Source organism: Podarcis bocagei (genome assembly GCF_964188305.1).
Source record: "Podarcis bocagei genome assembly, chromosome: 4".
NCBI classification, from domain to species: Eukaryota; Metazoa; Chordata; class Lepidosauria; order Squamata; family Lacertidae; genus Podarcis; species Podarcis bocagei.
Genome location: NC_138128.1, coordinates 41225230 through 41237834, shown reverse-complemented (window position 1 = coordinate 41237834; position 12605 = coordinate 41225230). Strand labels below are relative to the sequence as shown.

The following is a 12605-nucleotide window of genomic DNA, read 5'->3' as shown; positions in this document are numbered from 1 at the left end:
CGTTAAATTGCGAACCACCTGAAAGAGTCTCCTGCTACTATTTTCTGCAGATGCAATAGAGGCGGTGAAGAAAGTCTTCTTCGCCGTCGCTATCGCCACTTGGTAGGCTCGACGTTGAGCTCTAACCTGTGTCCAGTCAGATTCGGAGTGAGTTTTCTGCCACTGACGCTCTAGCCGTCTCAACGATTGTTTCATCGCCCTCAGCTCTGAAGAAAACCACGGGGCTGTCCGGGCTCCATGCAATCGGAGAGGGCGCTTCGGAGCCAGACAGTCGATAGCCCTGGTTAACTCCGCATTCCAGCGGGCCACCAGGGAATCAGCTGAAAGGCCATCAACATGGGATAAAGCATCCCCTACCACTCTCTGGAAACCATTTGGATCCATTAAGTGGCGGGGGCGGACCATCCGAATTGGTCCCACCTCCCTGCAGAGGGGAAGGGTCGCAGAGAAGTCCAGTTGCACCAGGAAGTGATCTGACCATGGCACTTCTTTTGTTTCACTTTTACTTAGTGTCAGATCACCCACGTCACTAGAGGTGAACACCAGGTCTAAGGCATGTCCATGACTATGAGTTGGGCCAAACTTATTCAGGGACAGCCCCATGGAGGCCATGCTTTCCACGAAGTCCCGAGCGGCCCCTTGTAAGGTCGTGTTGACATGGATGTTAAAGTCCCCTAGGACAACCAAACTAGGTGTCTCCAGGAGAAAATCCGCCACGACCTGAAGCAGCTCGGACAGGGAATCCTTGGTGCAGCGGGGAGGTCGGTACACCAAAAGGAATCCTGTACTGCCCCTATTGCCCAACTTCCAGAACATGCACTCAGAAAACTGGATCTTCCCAGTAGGACGCCTGGTGCAAGCTAGTGACTTCCTAAAAATCACTGCAACCCCCCCTCCCCGCCCACATGACCTGGGTTGCTGTGCGTAAGAGAAACCTGGTGGGCAACCTGGTGGGCAAGGACAGGCCCATCTACTTCCTCCAACCAGGTCTCTGTCACACATGCCAGGTCACATCCTCCATCCACAATCAGGTTGTGGATGGCAGTGGTTTTATTCATCATTGACCTGGCATTACACAGCAACACCTTCAGGTCATGTGGGTTTCCCCTGTTGATTCCAGTATCCATCCGGTCAAGGCCAGACCCGGAGGCAGGGATAGTCTTCAAACAACGACTAAACCTGCCTCCTCGGTAATGATATGGTCTGGTCTTAGCGTAACTCTGCCTCCTGCCCATGATCACCGAGATCGGATGTCCCAGTGCTTCCCCCCCTGTGGAACTTGTCCCAGCCATCGTGTCGGCTGGGGCCCCAGTCCCAGGCAGCCCTGATCCCGCCCCTTAAAACAAAACACAAACTATACAGAACCAATAAAACAACAACAAAAAAAAGGAACAGAACAATTATACTAAAATTAATCCCCAACCAAATATCCATCCCTCCCACCCACCCCCAACAAAGGAAAAAAGAAATAAAAATTTAAATTGCCACCGACTGCTTGAGGACATTTTAAAGCACATTAACCACCTGGAACAGGGAAGCAATGGCAGAACACTTCCCACACTTCCCCCAAAGTTTGTTCCAAATAAGGGCCTGGGCCACGCCCCCTGGGCCAGTTGGAAAAGGCCCTGGAAGGGAGCAGGCCCTACAGTCGTCACCCAGCTGATGGTCCGAGGCCTCACCGCAGCAGGAGTCCCTTTATAGCTGGGAGAGAGGGCCTGGGCCACACCCCCTGGGCCAGTTGGAAAAGGCCCTGGAAGGGAGCAGGCCCTGCAGTCCTCACCCAGCCGATGGTCCGAGGCCTCACCGCAGCAGGAGTCCCTTTACAGCTGGGAGAGAGGGCCTGGGCCACGCCCCCTGGGCCAGTTGGAAGGGAGCAGGCCCTGCAGTCATCCCTACAGCCGATATAATGTATCTGTGTGATCTCTCACCCACAGACCTGATAGTGATGCCAATCAAGGCAGTGCACACTTGAAAGGCCTTGTCCACAAAAGTATTTGAGAAACTTATTTCAAAATATGTTGGCTTTTTTTGGGTGAACACATTTGAATTTGCTCCTGGTGATCAAGCACTAGGGGAAACCTTGTTCACAGCAACTATCTTGTTGCAAACTGCTTTTGAGCACAAATTTGTAAAAAAAAGGGGGGGCTTATATAAACTCATCATCACCTCACTTCCATGGCATACAGAACTTGGATTTTTGCATGCCACTGGCACATACTGATTCAAACTGAGTTAACAAATTTGTCAACCTGTGTTGAAAATAGATCACCTAAAAGAATGGGTGAATCTGGCCTGAAAGGCCATTTCCCATTTCTTCATAAATCTTTAAATACTATTTACCACATGAGCTGTAACCCAGAAGCCTTGACACCCCAGTCCTACTGAGAACTGCTAGACTGATAATAAAATAATGTGTTCTGGTTTTGCAGGAAGGGTAACTTTGCGAGACTTGAAAAGATGCAGAATGGCTCATGTATTTTACAACACATTCTTTAACCTGGAAAAGTACTTGGACAATGAACAGCGGGATCCCTTTGCTGTGCAGAAGGTATAAAGCAGTTCCGAAATAGTGATTGCTCTGAGAGTTCTACTCTGGAAAGGAACAAGAGATGGATACGTTCATCAAGAGATGGATACTTTCATTCCCAAAAGAATTTACTATGAAATATGGTGGCAGTGGTCAAAACGATGTATTTAGAACAGAAATTTTCCTAAATGTATGCTTAGTAACCCCAGAAAATATAAGAGGAAGAAGAGCTGATTAAATTTGCTTAGTATCTGGAAAGGTTGTGTAATATCCCATTATATTATTCTTTGATGAGGTACTAGGACAAGTAATGACAAGACATTTCTGCATCTTCAGCAGAAATTAAATGATTAAAGCCCTGCTTGCTTGGTGTCATGAGGCCTTTGTACATTGGCCTATTGCACATTATTCTTCCTTAACACTTAAAATGATTCTGATAAATGAGCAGCATACATAAATGGTAAAATCTATACGTAACAGTAACAGTTTCTTCAGTACATATTTCAAAGGAACAGAAACCTAGACTGTTTTCACTTATCGTGAATGTGATCTTTGGCAAGTTTATCCAATTCAGTGACAATTATTAGATGGGACATATAGTGTCTACAAATTTAGAACATCAAGTAGGATACAAGAATCTCTTTTCCGGGCTTATACGGCTAACGTTATTAGAACTCTTCGAACTGGAAGGGACAACAAGAGGTAGCTAAGTTATCCTTTCCCCTCATATAGCAACCCCTGTATCCTTATTCACCTGATTAAAAAACAACTATTGGTGAAGAATTTGTAACTACCTTTCATTACAAGTTTAAACAGTTTCACAGAAGAGAACTTTGTCGCTTTTATTTCCCTTCTGAAGTCAATGGTCTACTGTAGACAAGAAATGCCTCAGTCCAGTGTTCTGGGGCATTAAGTTAAAAGTGTATAAAGAAATGTACGCAGAGGTATAGCGTATGAAAAATAATTTGTTTGCCATTTCTATTTCTAGTTTTCAGTAGTTGTACTCTTCAGAGTTTGAATTTCCCATGCAGTTTACCAGGAAAGTGAATGGTCATTGCCCTGAGACTGTGTGTTTGTGTGTATTTGTTCAAAGGCATCCTAGTTATTGCAAATATGGATATTGTGAAAGTGACTTGGTTTGTTCAGTTTTCATGTTTCCTTCTCACATATTTATTTAGGATGTTGAAAATGATGGTCCTGAACCCTCTGACTGGGACAGATATGCTGCTGAGGAGTACGAAATTCTTGTTGCTGAAGAGTCTGGCAATGAACAGTTACAAGAAGGGTGAGTGTCAATATCTGCAAAATGTGGTTATAATTGCTACTCTCAGAAGCCTCGAAACTCGCACGTTTGAAGATGAACAGTTGTTTTGAAGCAAAATGAAAAAGGTAAACTGTTTAAAACAGAGAAACATGTTTATGAACAATAAAATGAGTTACTAAATAACTAATCTTGGAATGTCACTGCAAGCCTGTTTGACTATGACAATAAACACATATGACATAGTCATTTAGGGTGTCATTCCTTAGTTGATAGTTATACTGTTTGCTACTGTATCTACAAAATGTCAAAGCAATTAGCTGAACTGTTCCTAAACTATGCTGGCAGAAATGTTACAATCTTTTTTTCAACCAAAGGATTTGTGTATTATTGATGAATTCATATTGCTAACTCTTTGTAGATGAAAGCTTCCATGGCATATTAAAAGCATGCCCTGAGGCAACTCAGCCTTGGCAGAGAAAGGATAAGAGCCTTGCGTTCCTTATGTTTTAGTTTATAGTACACTACCAGGCACAGACACAGAAAATTGCTATGACTTAAAATATGTCTTTCAGGAGTTGGCTTTGGTAAGCAAGATTGAGTGAAGATAAGCAATGTTTTATGATAGTATGGTTATTCTGGAAGCACCTTCACGTCAGCAAAAGCACTTTTCTTCTCCAGGGCCAAACTCTGAAAAAAGCCTGTTCTGTATATCCTGTTCTGTCCAGCATACCTCTGGAAAAAACTGCATTTTAGGGACCCCTATTTCTCCCTCTCCCCGGCAACTGTCTCCCACAATGAGCAGCACAGATGCACTTGCCTATACTTGGAGATTATCTCCAGCAAAAGAGGGTGTTCCTGTTTGCGAACATTTTTTGAAACAAAATGTCTTCCGGGGCGTCCGATTGCGTGTAGGAAGCTGCAGCCAATTGGAAGCCGCACCTTGGTTTTCGAACCGTTCCAGGAGTCAAACAGACTCGCGGAATGGATTAAGTTTGACAACCAAGGTACCCCTGTATGAGGGCAGAGAAATCGGCTTCTTTTGCATGTTGTTTTGAGCCTTCTACAAAATGTATTAAGGTGATAAAGTGAAAAATTCGTAAGCAGTGGTACCAAATGCTTTAGCATGTTATACGTTAAAGATTTAAATGGAATCATCATGGCCATTTGGATCCACTACTTACATTTCTGCTCTCTACGCCTTTATAAATACCTCAGATTTATAGCTGTTTTACTTACTGAAAAATGATCCAAGTAAAAGACCTCAGTTATAACCAAACATGTAAACCATCTGCATTCTTAATATCTTTCTTCCTTTTTGTAGATCTTTTGATGACGACTATGAAACAGATGAACTCTTATCACTACCTGAAATTGAAGAAAAGTCAGACCACTTAGTTATCTCAGATCTATCAACCTAAACATATTGAAGAAGTGTCTCCAAGGTCTGTTGATATTAAATGGGAGAGTCCTCAGTTCTTACATTTCAGGAATTACTTCATTCTTTTCCTTGAGAAAATAACCAACATTTGAAACTGTAACACCATCTTTTTAAAAAAAATAATAATTACTTGCTTCTGCAGTTTGGTAACTTCCAGCAGTATGGTAATGTGTGTGGATATGAGTGGCCTTCCGCAGGCATATTTAGAAACTGTGGAGAAGCTAGAAGGGCTACACTGTACAACGAAGCATGGAAAGGGTTGAAAAGAATCCATGGTTGTAGAAAACCAAAGAATTTAAAACAAGTTGAAGAAATTATTTCCTGCCTCATGGATTCTTTTCTCTTCTTTTTATACTTAGAAACTGAACCTTCAGCTTCCTTCTCACCTTGCTACATAATTGTGACAAAAACTACATGTTTTCCTAGAAATATTTTCAGATTACTCCACTGGATAAGCATCACAGGAAGATTTTCGATGACTAGGCGGGGGGGGGGGTGTCCCAAGAGTTTATTCAAATCCAATATAAAGCTACTGGGTTTGTTTGTTTTTTAAAGTTTATTCTAGAAAAATCCAGGCTATTTGATCTTCAATGCCTCTCTCCACAGGAGGAGCTTTCTTTTTCTTACGGCTTTTCCAACAAAGTACAAGAGCCCCTCATACATGTTTAATCTTAGCGAATGCAATACTCCTACATATCTCTGTAGAAAGATCATGGCACATATATCCCCACATAATCAAGCGGTTACTGCAAGGAAATAACCCAAAACACTGCTGCAAGAAATAGCATAGCTCTTTCCTGCATTGTTCACCATTTTTTTAAGCTTTTAAAACTAAAATCTAGGGTGTGAACCTCTCATGAATGAGAGGTGCAGGGTATATGCCCTGCCAAATATTAAACGAAAACCCTGATACAGCAGCAAAATTGACTGGAGCTCAGAAAGCTCCATTAAAATCAGTGACACCCTCACCTCCCCCAAACTTCGCTTGTGGTTCTTGCTCTTTAGAAATTAAAACGCTAGATTATGGTGTTTCCTCATTTGCACAATGGGGGAATGTTGTGTGGCACTAAAGCAGGTTTTAGAATTAGGCACTAAATTTCTTTGAAAGCCACTGAGATTTGCATCCCAGACTTAAAAGCATTGCCTTGGTTCAAACCCATTTAATATGAATATAGTTTGTGCAGGCTAAACAGTATGGATTGTAAGTTTGGATACTTTGGTATTGAACTTGCTTTTGTATTAATTCTGTAATAAAATGTGTTAAAATAATAGGAATAATCATGCATTGAATTATAGGAAATTGTTTGCACTTTTTTCAGATACAAAATCAAATTTAAAAAATGCCAGCATACCAAATTTAACTTCCTCTGCTATAGGTTAAAACTGTATTAGAGTTTTGGAACCTAATTTCAGTGCCAGTCCTGGAGCATGAATACTGCATTGTATAATAACAATCTGGAAGAGTGTAGTTGAGCATCTGCCTGGATTGTTGATGCAGGTGTATGACTCTCGCTTACGGTGTGAGGGCTCTGAGGTTCATCTCGGTGATTTGCCTTGGTCACAAACAGAAGGGGGCCTGTACTTTACCCTGTGTTCTTTATCTGTAAGCATGCACACACATATACACCATTTTATGGAAGTGCCAGGTGCAGTGTCTGAGCACATGCTTTGCATGCAAAAGGTCCCAGGCTGAGTCTCTGGCATCCCCAAGCAGGGCTGGGAAAGAATCCCATGTAAAAACATGGAAAACTGCTGCCAGACAGTTCTGAGCCAGATGGACCAATGATCTGATTCAGCATAAGGCATGTTCTTGTGCAGAGCGCTTTTTCCACACTACTAATTACTTAAGCAAAACCGTTTGTAGTTGGAATTAAAGAAGTGGAAGTTTTTTGGTCAGAGGCTTGTGGTGCTCTCTGTAAACACAACAAATTAACATTTTTAAAGCTGGTTTTCAATAAATATATATTTTAAATAAATAAATAACCTCAATCAAGTTTTAATTCCAGACCAGGTATTAGCAACAGAGCTTATAAGAAGGGTTCTAGAATGAAAATCCCTTGATATACAGTCTGATAAATGGTGCAAATGATAAAGAAGTATGGGATTTATCACTTTTTAAAAAGACTGCTGGTGATAAAGATAAAAGACAGAAAATGTTTTCATTTCCATGCCATCTATACCATTTATATTCACACTGATTTATTTTTGGGGGGGTGGGTTGTAATTTTAGGAAAATTGGAGGATCCCATAATTCTGAGTTGTTGGAAGCAATATTCAGTTCACAGCTCATTTCCCCCAGAGTATTAGATTTTATCTCATAGCATTTGTGCTAGCTATACAGTTCACAAGATTTTATCCAAACCTTTGATTCCATGCAATTCTTCATTAGTACATCAGTTGGTTTTATATATACTATTACATATTATAGAGCAAACATTGGAGAAAGGAGTTGGTAAAATGCATATTATTATTTTTTGTATTTTTAGTGGAACTGACACTGATTTCACCATTATTTTTGAGCAACTATTTTAAGTTAGCATTATTCCACATTAGAGTGGTTATTGCCATGCTGCACCTGCGACGTCCAGCCTCCCAACACAGCTGTGTACTGAACAAGACTTTAGACTAGTTTCATGTAAGTTTGTAGACTGGTCTGCTGTTTGGAAAGGTTTACTGCACTCCTGTTACAATTCCAATCAGGAATGGGTTAATGTGTCAATATGTTCCTCACCCTGTTCCACCCACGCCATGTCGTTTGGGTGATTAACTGTTTTCTCTAGGGAATCCAAACACAGCATCTTAAATAAGCACAGGCTTCGCATAAAGTGTTTCCTTGGTGTTACCAGGATCTACTTCACACCACTGCTAACTCATTTAAACTGTTGTTCTGCTACGCTGGTGCTCTAGAGCACCCCGTTTTAAAATTATGCTTACTTCTTTGGCTAAACACAATTATGATTATTTTCATTTTTGGAGAAAAAAAAAGGTTAACTTGAGCTGCCATATCTTACTTGCCATAAAGTAAATGGCAGAGGCAATTATTAGCATCGTTTCACTTGAAGCCAATAGTGTAGATATGCAGATAACTTTAGTGAATAATTTTATAAGTGGTAATCCGTTAGGTTACCACTTACATTTAGCACTACATTTGAATAGGAATGATGTGTCGACAGGTCAACTGTATGCAAATTTGTATTCAAAAACACTGTAAAATTTTCTGTATTGTAAAAATAAATGTTCTTATGGAATACTTGTAGCCTAATTGGAGCATAACTAGGAGCTAGACTCCCTATGTTTTATTCCCAGTTCTGCAAAGCACCTGCTATGCACCACTAGTAAAAGCTTGTTGAACTTTTGCACGTGTGCAAAAATACCTTTTTAGACAACAGTCTGTAAAGGATTTTTTAGTCAAATTTTGAACGTTTTGTTTTTATCTGCTCTTAATGCTGTATATCGGATTTCTTGTCTGAAGAGTAGAAATAATAACACCTACCTCATATGAAAGGGGTTAGTATAATTCAGACTGCTATATTGCAGAAATTCCTTTCAATAAACTGCTCAAGCAATACTTGTTTGGTGATGCATGTCCTTTAATGCCTATTGGGACAAAGTCTGTCTTCCACTGGTTAAAGTGGAATGAGAAAGAAACATGGTTACTAAAAATGAATGCTGCAATTGGTATCAAGTTTTTAGGCAGTGTTCGTGTTTTGGAGGTGCCTCACGCACTTTGTAACTGATTTTTCTACTTTATTTGGGCCGCCACTGAGAGGCAGTATTGTGCAGAAGGCACAGAGCTGAGCCGAGTATCAGGTTCATTGGTAAGAGTGTTTTTTTGTAAAATTGGACAAAACTGTCTGGATTTAACACAAAAGCTCTCCCAAGATCGCTCCAAGAGCATCTTGGGTTTAGCTTAAAATATATAGCCTTAAAAGACCAAAAAGTTCATCCACAATGCCAAAATAACTCTTGGGTCTAAGAATATCTTTGAGTATCACAGTATGTGAAGTCTATGCAAAAATATTTTTAAATGAAGGTCACAGAGACTATAAACACGAAATAATTTGGAGAAATGCTTGTAATTAATGTTTATTCATGTATTTTAACATGCTTTGTTGTTATGTGTTAAGGTTTGCAGGAACTAAGATGTACAAAAAAAAGTTGTGAAACTTGTTTGACACAGTTGTCCGAGGATTACTTGTGCTGGGCAAGGCTTTGCCTTAGCTATTTTCCTTTGTATTTCCTTTTTTGCAATTAAAAATATTTTTAAAAATAGCGAGTCTCATTAATTTCCCCCCACAAGATAGGAATTAATGTGCTGTATCTCAGAAACAGAAATAATTAAAAAGAAAAGTTTTAGAATGGAGTCTGAAATAAGTGACGTTGTACGCTACAGAATTTACTACCACATTTAATCAGTTGGAATAAGAGCAAGGCTGCAGAATAGCAAATGAGCAACCCAATCTGGACTGGTGTGTATTCTGGTCTTTGTGCCAAATCCAATCTATTTCAACTTCATTATGTAAGAATTTTTTTGAATTGCATGCTTTTTGTCAGTTTCGTTTTGGTCACATACAGATTGCTATTAGTATAAAACATTAATGCCAATCATCTTGCAATTCTAAAACAGCAAGCCCCATTTATCCCATAATTTGGAGCATCATTAAAATAAACATGCATAGGATTGCAATACACAAGTTATTACATTGAATGCCAATTCTCAAAGCAGCCCTGATATCAAAGGAGTCAATATTTGGAATACTTCTTATTTGTTAGGCATGTGTGCCATTGATATACGTAAGCCTGACCACCTCTCAGTCGTTAAATGTGGTGGCACAGCTTTTAAAAAGAGCTCCGCACTTCTGAGGAAGTGAATGGGTTCCAAGTTAATTTTAAGAAGCTGGAGGTACATATGCCCAAGATTCGGAGAGCTCTTCCCTCAGTATTTCAGATTCCGCTGTGTCACTCTAAGATTTGGTATTTCGGGAATATATATTACAAGGAATCTAAGTTATAGAAAGTCAGTTATGGGAACGTGTGACAACAAATTAATAAACATGTAGTTAGATGGGGAAGAATCAATCTTAGTATCATGGGCTGTCTAATGGTGGGAGTCATGATGCTTATTTTTTAAAACATTATTGTATTTCTTTCAAACCCTGCCAGTTTGGGTCCCCAAGAAGCAGCTTCAGAAATGGCAAAGGAAAGAAAATTTATCTTTGGTTCATCAATGCCATTGATTAGGAAATCCATTTTATTTAAACCAGCTCAGGAAGGGGTGCCCTTAATGTTGAGATTTATTATGAGGTGAACCAAATAAGAAATGTGATATCAGTCTTTTATTTTAGAAGACAGAATGAAACAGTGAGCCCAACTAGAGAGCCAGGTTATTGGGTGAATTAACATAAATTAGAATAAAACAGCATTCGTTGTGTTAGTTCAAAGACCATAGCAGAAGGAATCCCGAATAATATCCCTCCTTTCTGAAAGCATAAATTGCACTCACTTTTCTAGATCATAAATCATTTTACTATGGCAATGTTCAGAGTCTGGAAGCATAGGGCAGGGTTGTTAATACCGAGGTTATCTCCCATGATTTCATCGGCATTTCAAATATTAATTCCTTCTGAAACTGGCAGTCAAGAAAGAGTGCTACTTGCCAGCTCATGCAATTTGAGCAAAAGCTGTTTGTCTAATAGCGATGAGAGATATTGTATCCAATTTATAAAAATGGCAATTGATGCTGTTCATTGGTATTTTAAAATATTGTGTACCAGATTTTAAAGTGTTTCTTTTTACGGTTTGTACACTATTAAATATCTTTTTAAAATAATCAACTGTGGAAACATGGCCTTAACATCATAATCAAGAGGACTGTAATACATTGTAGTCTAAGCTGCCCTTTAAATACCTGGCAGCAACTGCTAGGAAGGCATAATTAAAACTTCTCCATTGACAGTATTTAAGGAGATTATCTTACACGTACCCAGACTTCCCCTCTAAGTTGGAGTTGACATATGGGCACTTGCCTCCACTTGTAATGGAATTGTAAAGAGGTGCGGGAATTTTGGGTGCAAGTGTTTCAGGAACTTAGTTTCATCACAGGCCAATGGGTTCATCTCATGCCACAATTGGCCTTCCAGGCCAGTACTTACACTTATAATGGAAACACTTGTTAGCCATAACGGAAACAATTGTTAGCCATTTATTAGTGGCAGCCAGATCTCATGTGGCTAGACATTGGAAGGATCTGAAAGAGGGAAATACTGAGCATTGGTACGAAATCTGGCAAACTGTACTTCTATAAAAACTGACCCAGACAGTTAGTGTGGAGAGGTCAAAAGGGATTTTAAAAATTGTTTATAAAGTAGAATAAAGTTACTCGTCTCCTTTGGCATACACTCATCTCTGGGTTCTATACTTTGACCGTTTGTCTACAGTCGTGTAAATCTCTACAAGACTCTGTTGTTGGACTGTTGAACATGTGAAGAAGAAAAATATTCAGACCGTTACCTTGATTGTGATACTGCTTGCTCTGTTGTAGTTGCTCGGTTGTACTTACCGATTTCCTTTTGTGTTCTCCCCGTACCTGAGATATGCAATATCAGAGGGTTAATTACATGTTTGAATGTAAATTTGGGGGTTATTATCATTGTCATTATTGTTTTCATTTATATTTTCATTTTGATGTTTATGTGAGGTCATATTGTCACTTAAGTTTTCTGAAAATTAATAAAGATGTTTATTATACTATTCTTTCTTTCTGGAAGGTATTCAACTATGTTTTGCTTAGGGTAGACTCATTGAAATTAATGAACATTCTAAGTTAGGTCCATAAAACTTATCATGTGGCCAGCATAACTAAGCCGCTTCTGGCGAACCAGAGCAGCACATGGAAACACAGTTTACCTTCCTGCCGGAGTGGTACCTATTTATCTACTTGCACTTTGATGTGCTGTCAAACTGATAGGTTGGCAGGAGCAGGGACCGAGCAACGGGAGCTCACCCCGTCGCAGGGATTCGAACCACTCACCTTCTGATCGGCAAGCCCTAGGCTCTGTGGTTTAACCCACAGCGCCACCCGTGTCCCTTTAACCGCAGATGCTATTAGCTTATGATAAAAGACTTTATAAGCAAGGCTTCCAGGTTTAAATTAACTGGAGTTTCTTGTTATGACAGAGCTGGGAACTGTGGCTAAACTATGGTTTCTTGGAACAAGCCAGGATAAGAAACCATGGTGTGACTCTGGCTTGTTTTAAGAAACCAGAGGTTAAGCAGTTTGTCCTTGATGGATATAACAACAGACCAGAGATTAAAAATGGAAGCAGATGCTTCACATCTCCTTGTGGCTATGCTGCAAGAGGAGCGTTATGTGACAC

At 40.0% G+C, this 12605-nt stretch overlaps 1 protein-coding gene and 1 long non-coding RNA gene across 5 annotated transcripts in view; one reads left to right on the top strand and one right to left on the bottom strand.

The window, feature by feature from the left end:
- The window catches only part of PPP2R3A (protein phosphatase 2 regulatory subunit B''alpha), a 41529-nt gene extending 32028 nt beyond the window's left edge, over positions 1 to 9501 (top strand). For 3 of the 4 annotated variants that reach the window (XM_081192531.1, XM_081192532.1, XM_081192534.1), the window contains 3 exons: positions 2430 to 2548; positions 3706 to 3812; positions 5113 to 9501. In XM_081192531.1, coding sequence (XP_081048657.1) covers positions 2430 to 2548; positions 3706 to 3812; positions 5113 to 5209 — 323 coding nt within the window. In that variant the 3' untranslated portion in view covers positions 5210 to 9501. The remainder of the gene's footprint in view (positions 1 to 2429; positions 2549 to 3705; positions 3813 to 5112) is intronic. The other variant, XM_081192533.1, reaches the window with a different exon arrangement.
- Positions 2454 to 5151, bottom strand: LOC308586320. Its single transcript, XR_014007806.1, has 2 exons — positions 5028 to 5151; positions 2454 to 2592 (listed from the first exon to the last, which is right to left on the bottom strand). It is a non-coding gene; the product is annotated as an uncharacterized lncRNA (long non-coding RNA).
- Positions 9502 to 12605: the final 3104 nt, after the last annotated feature.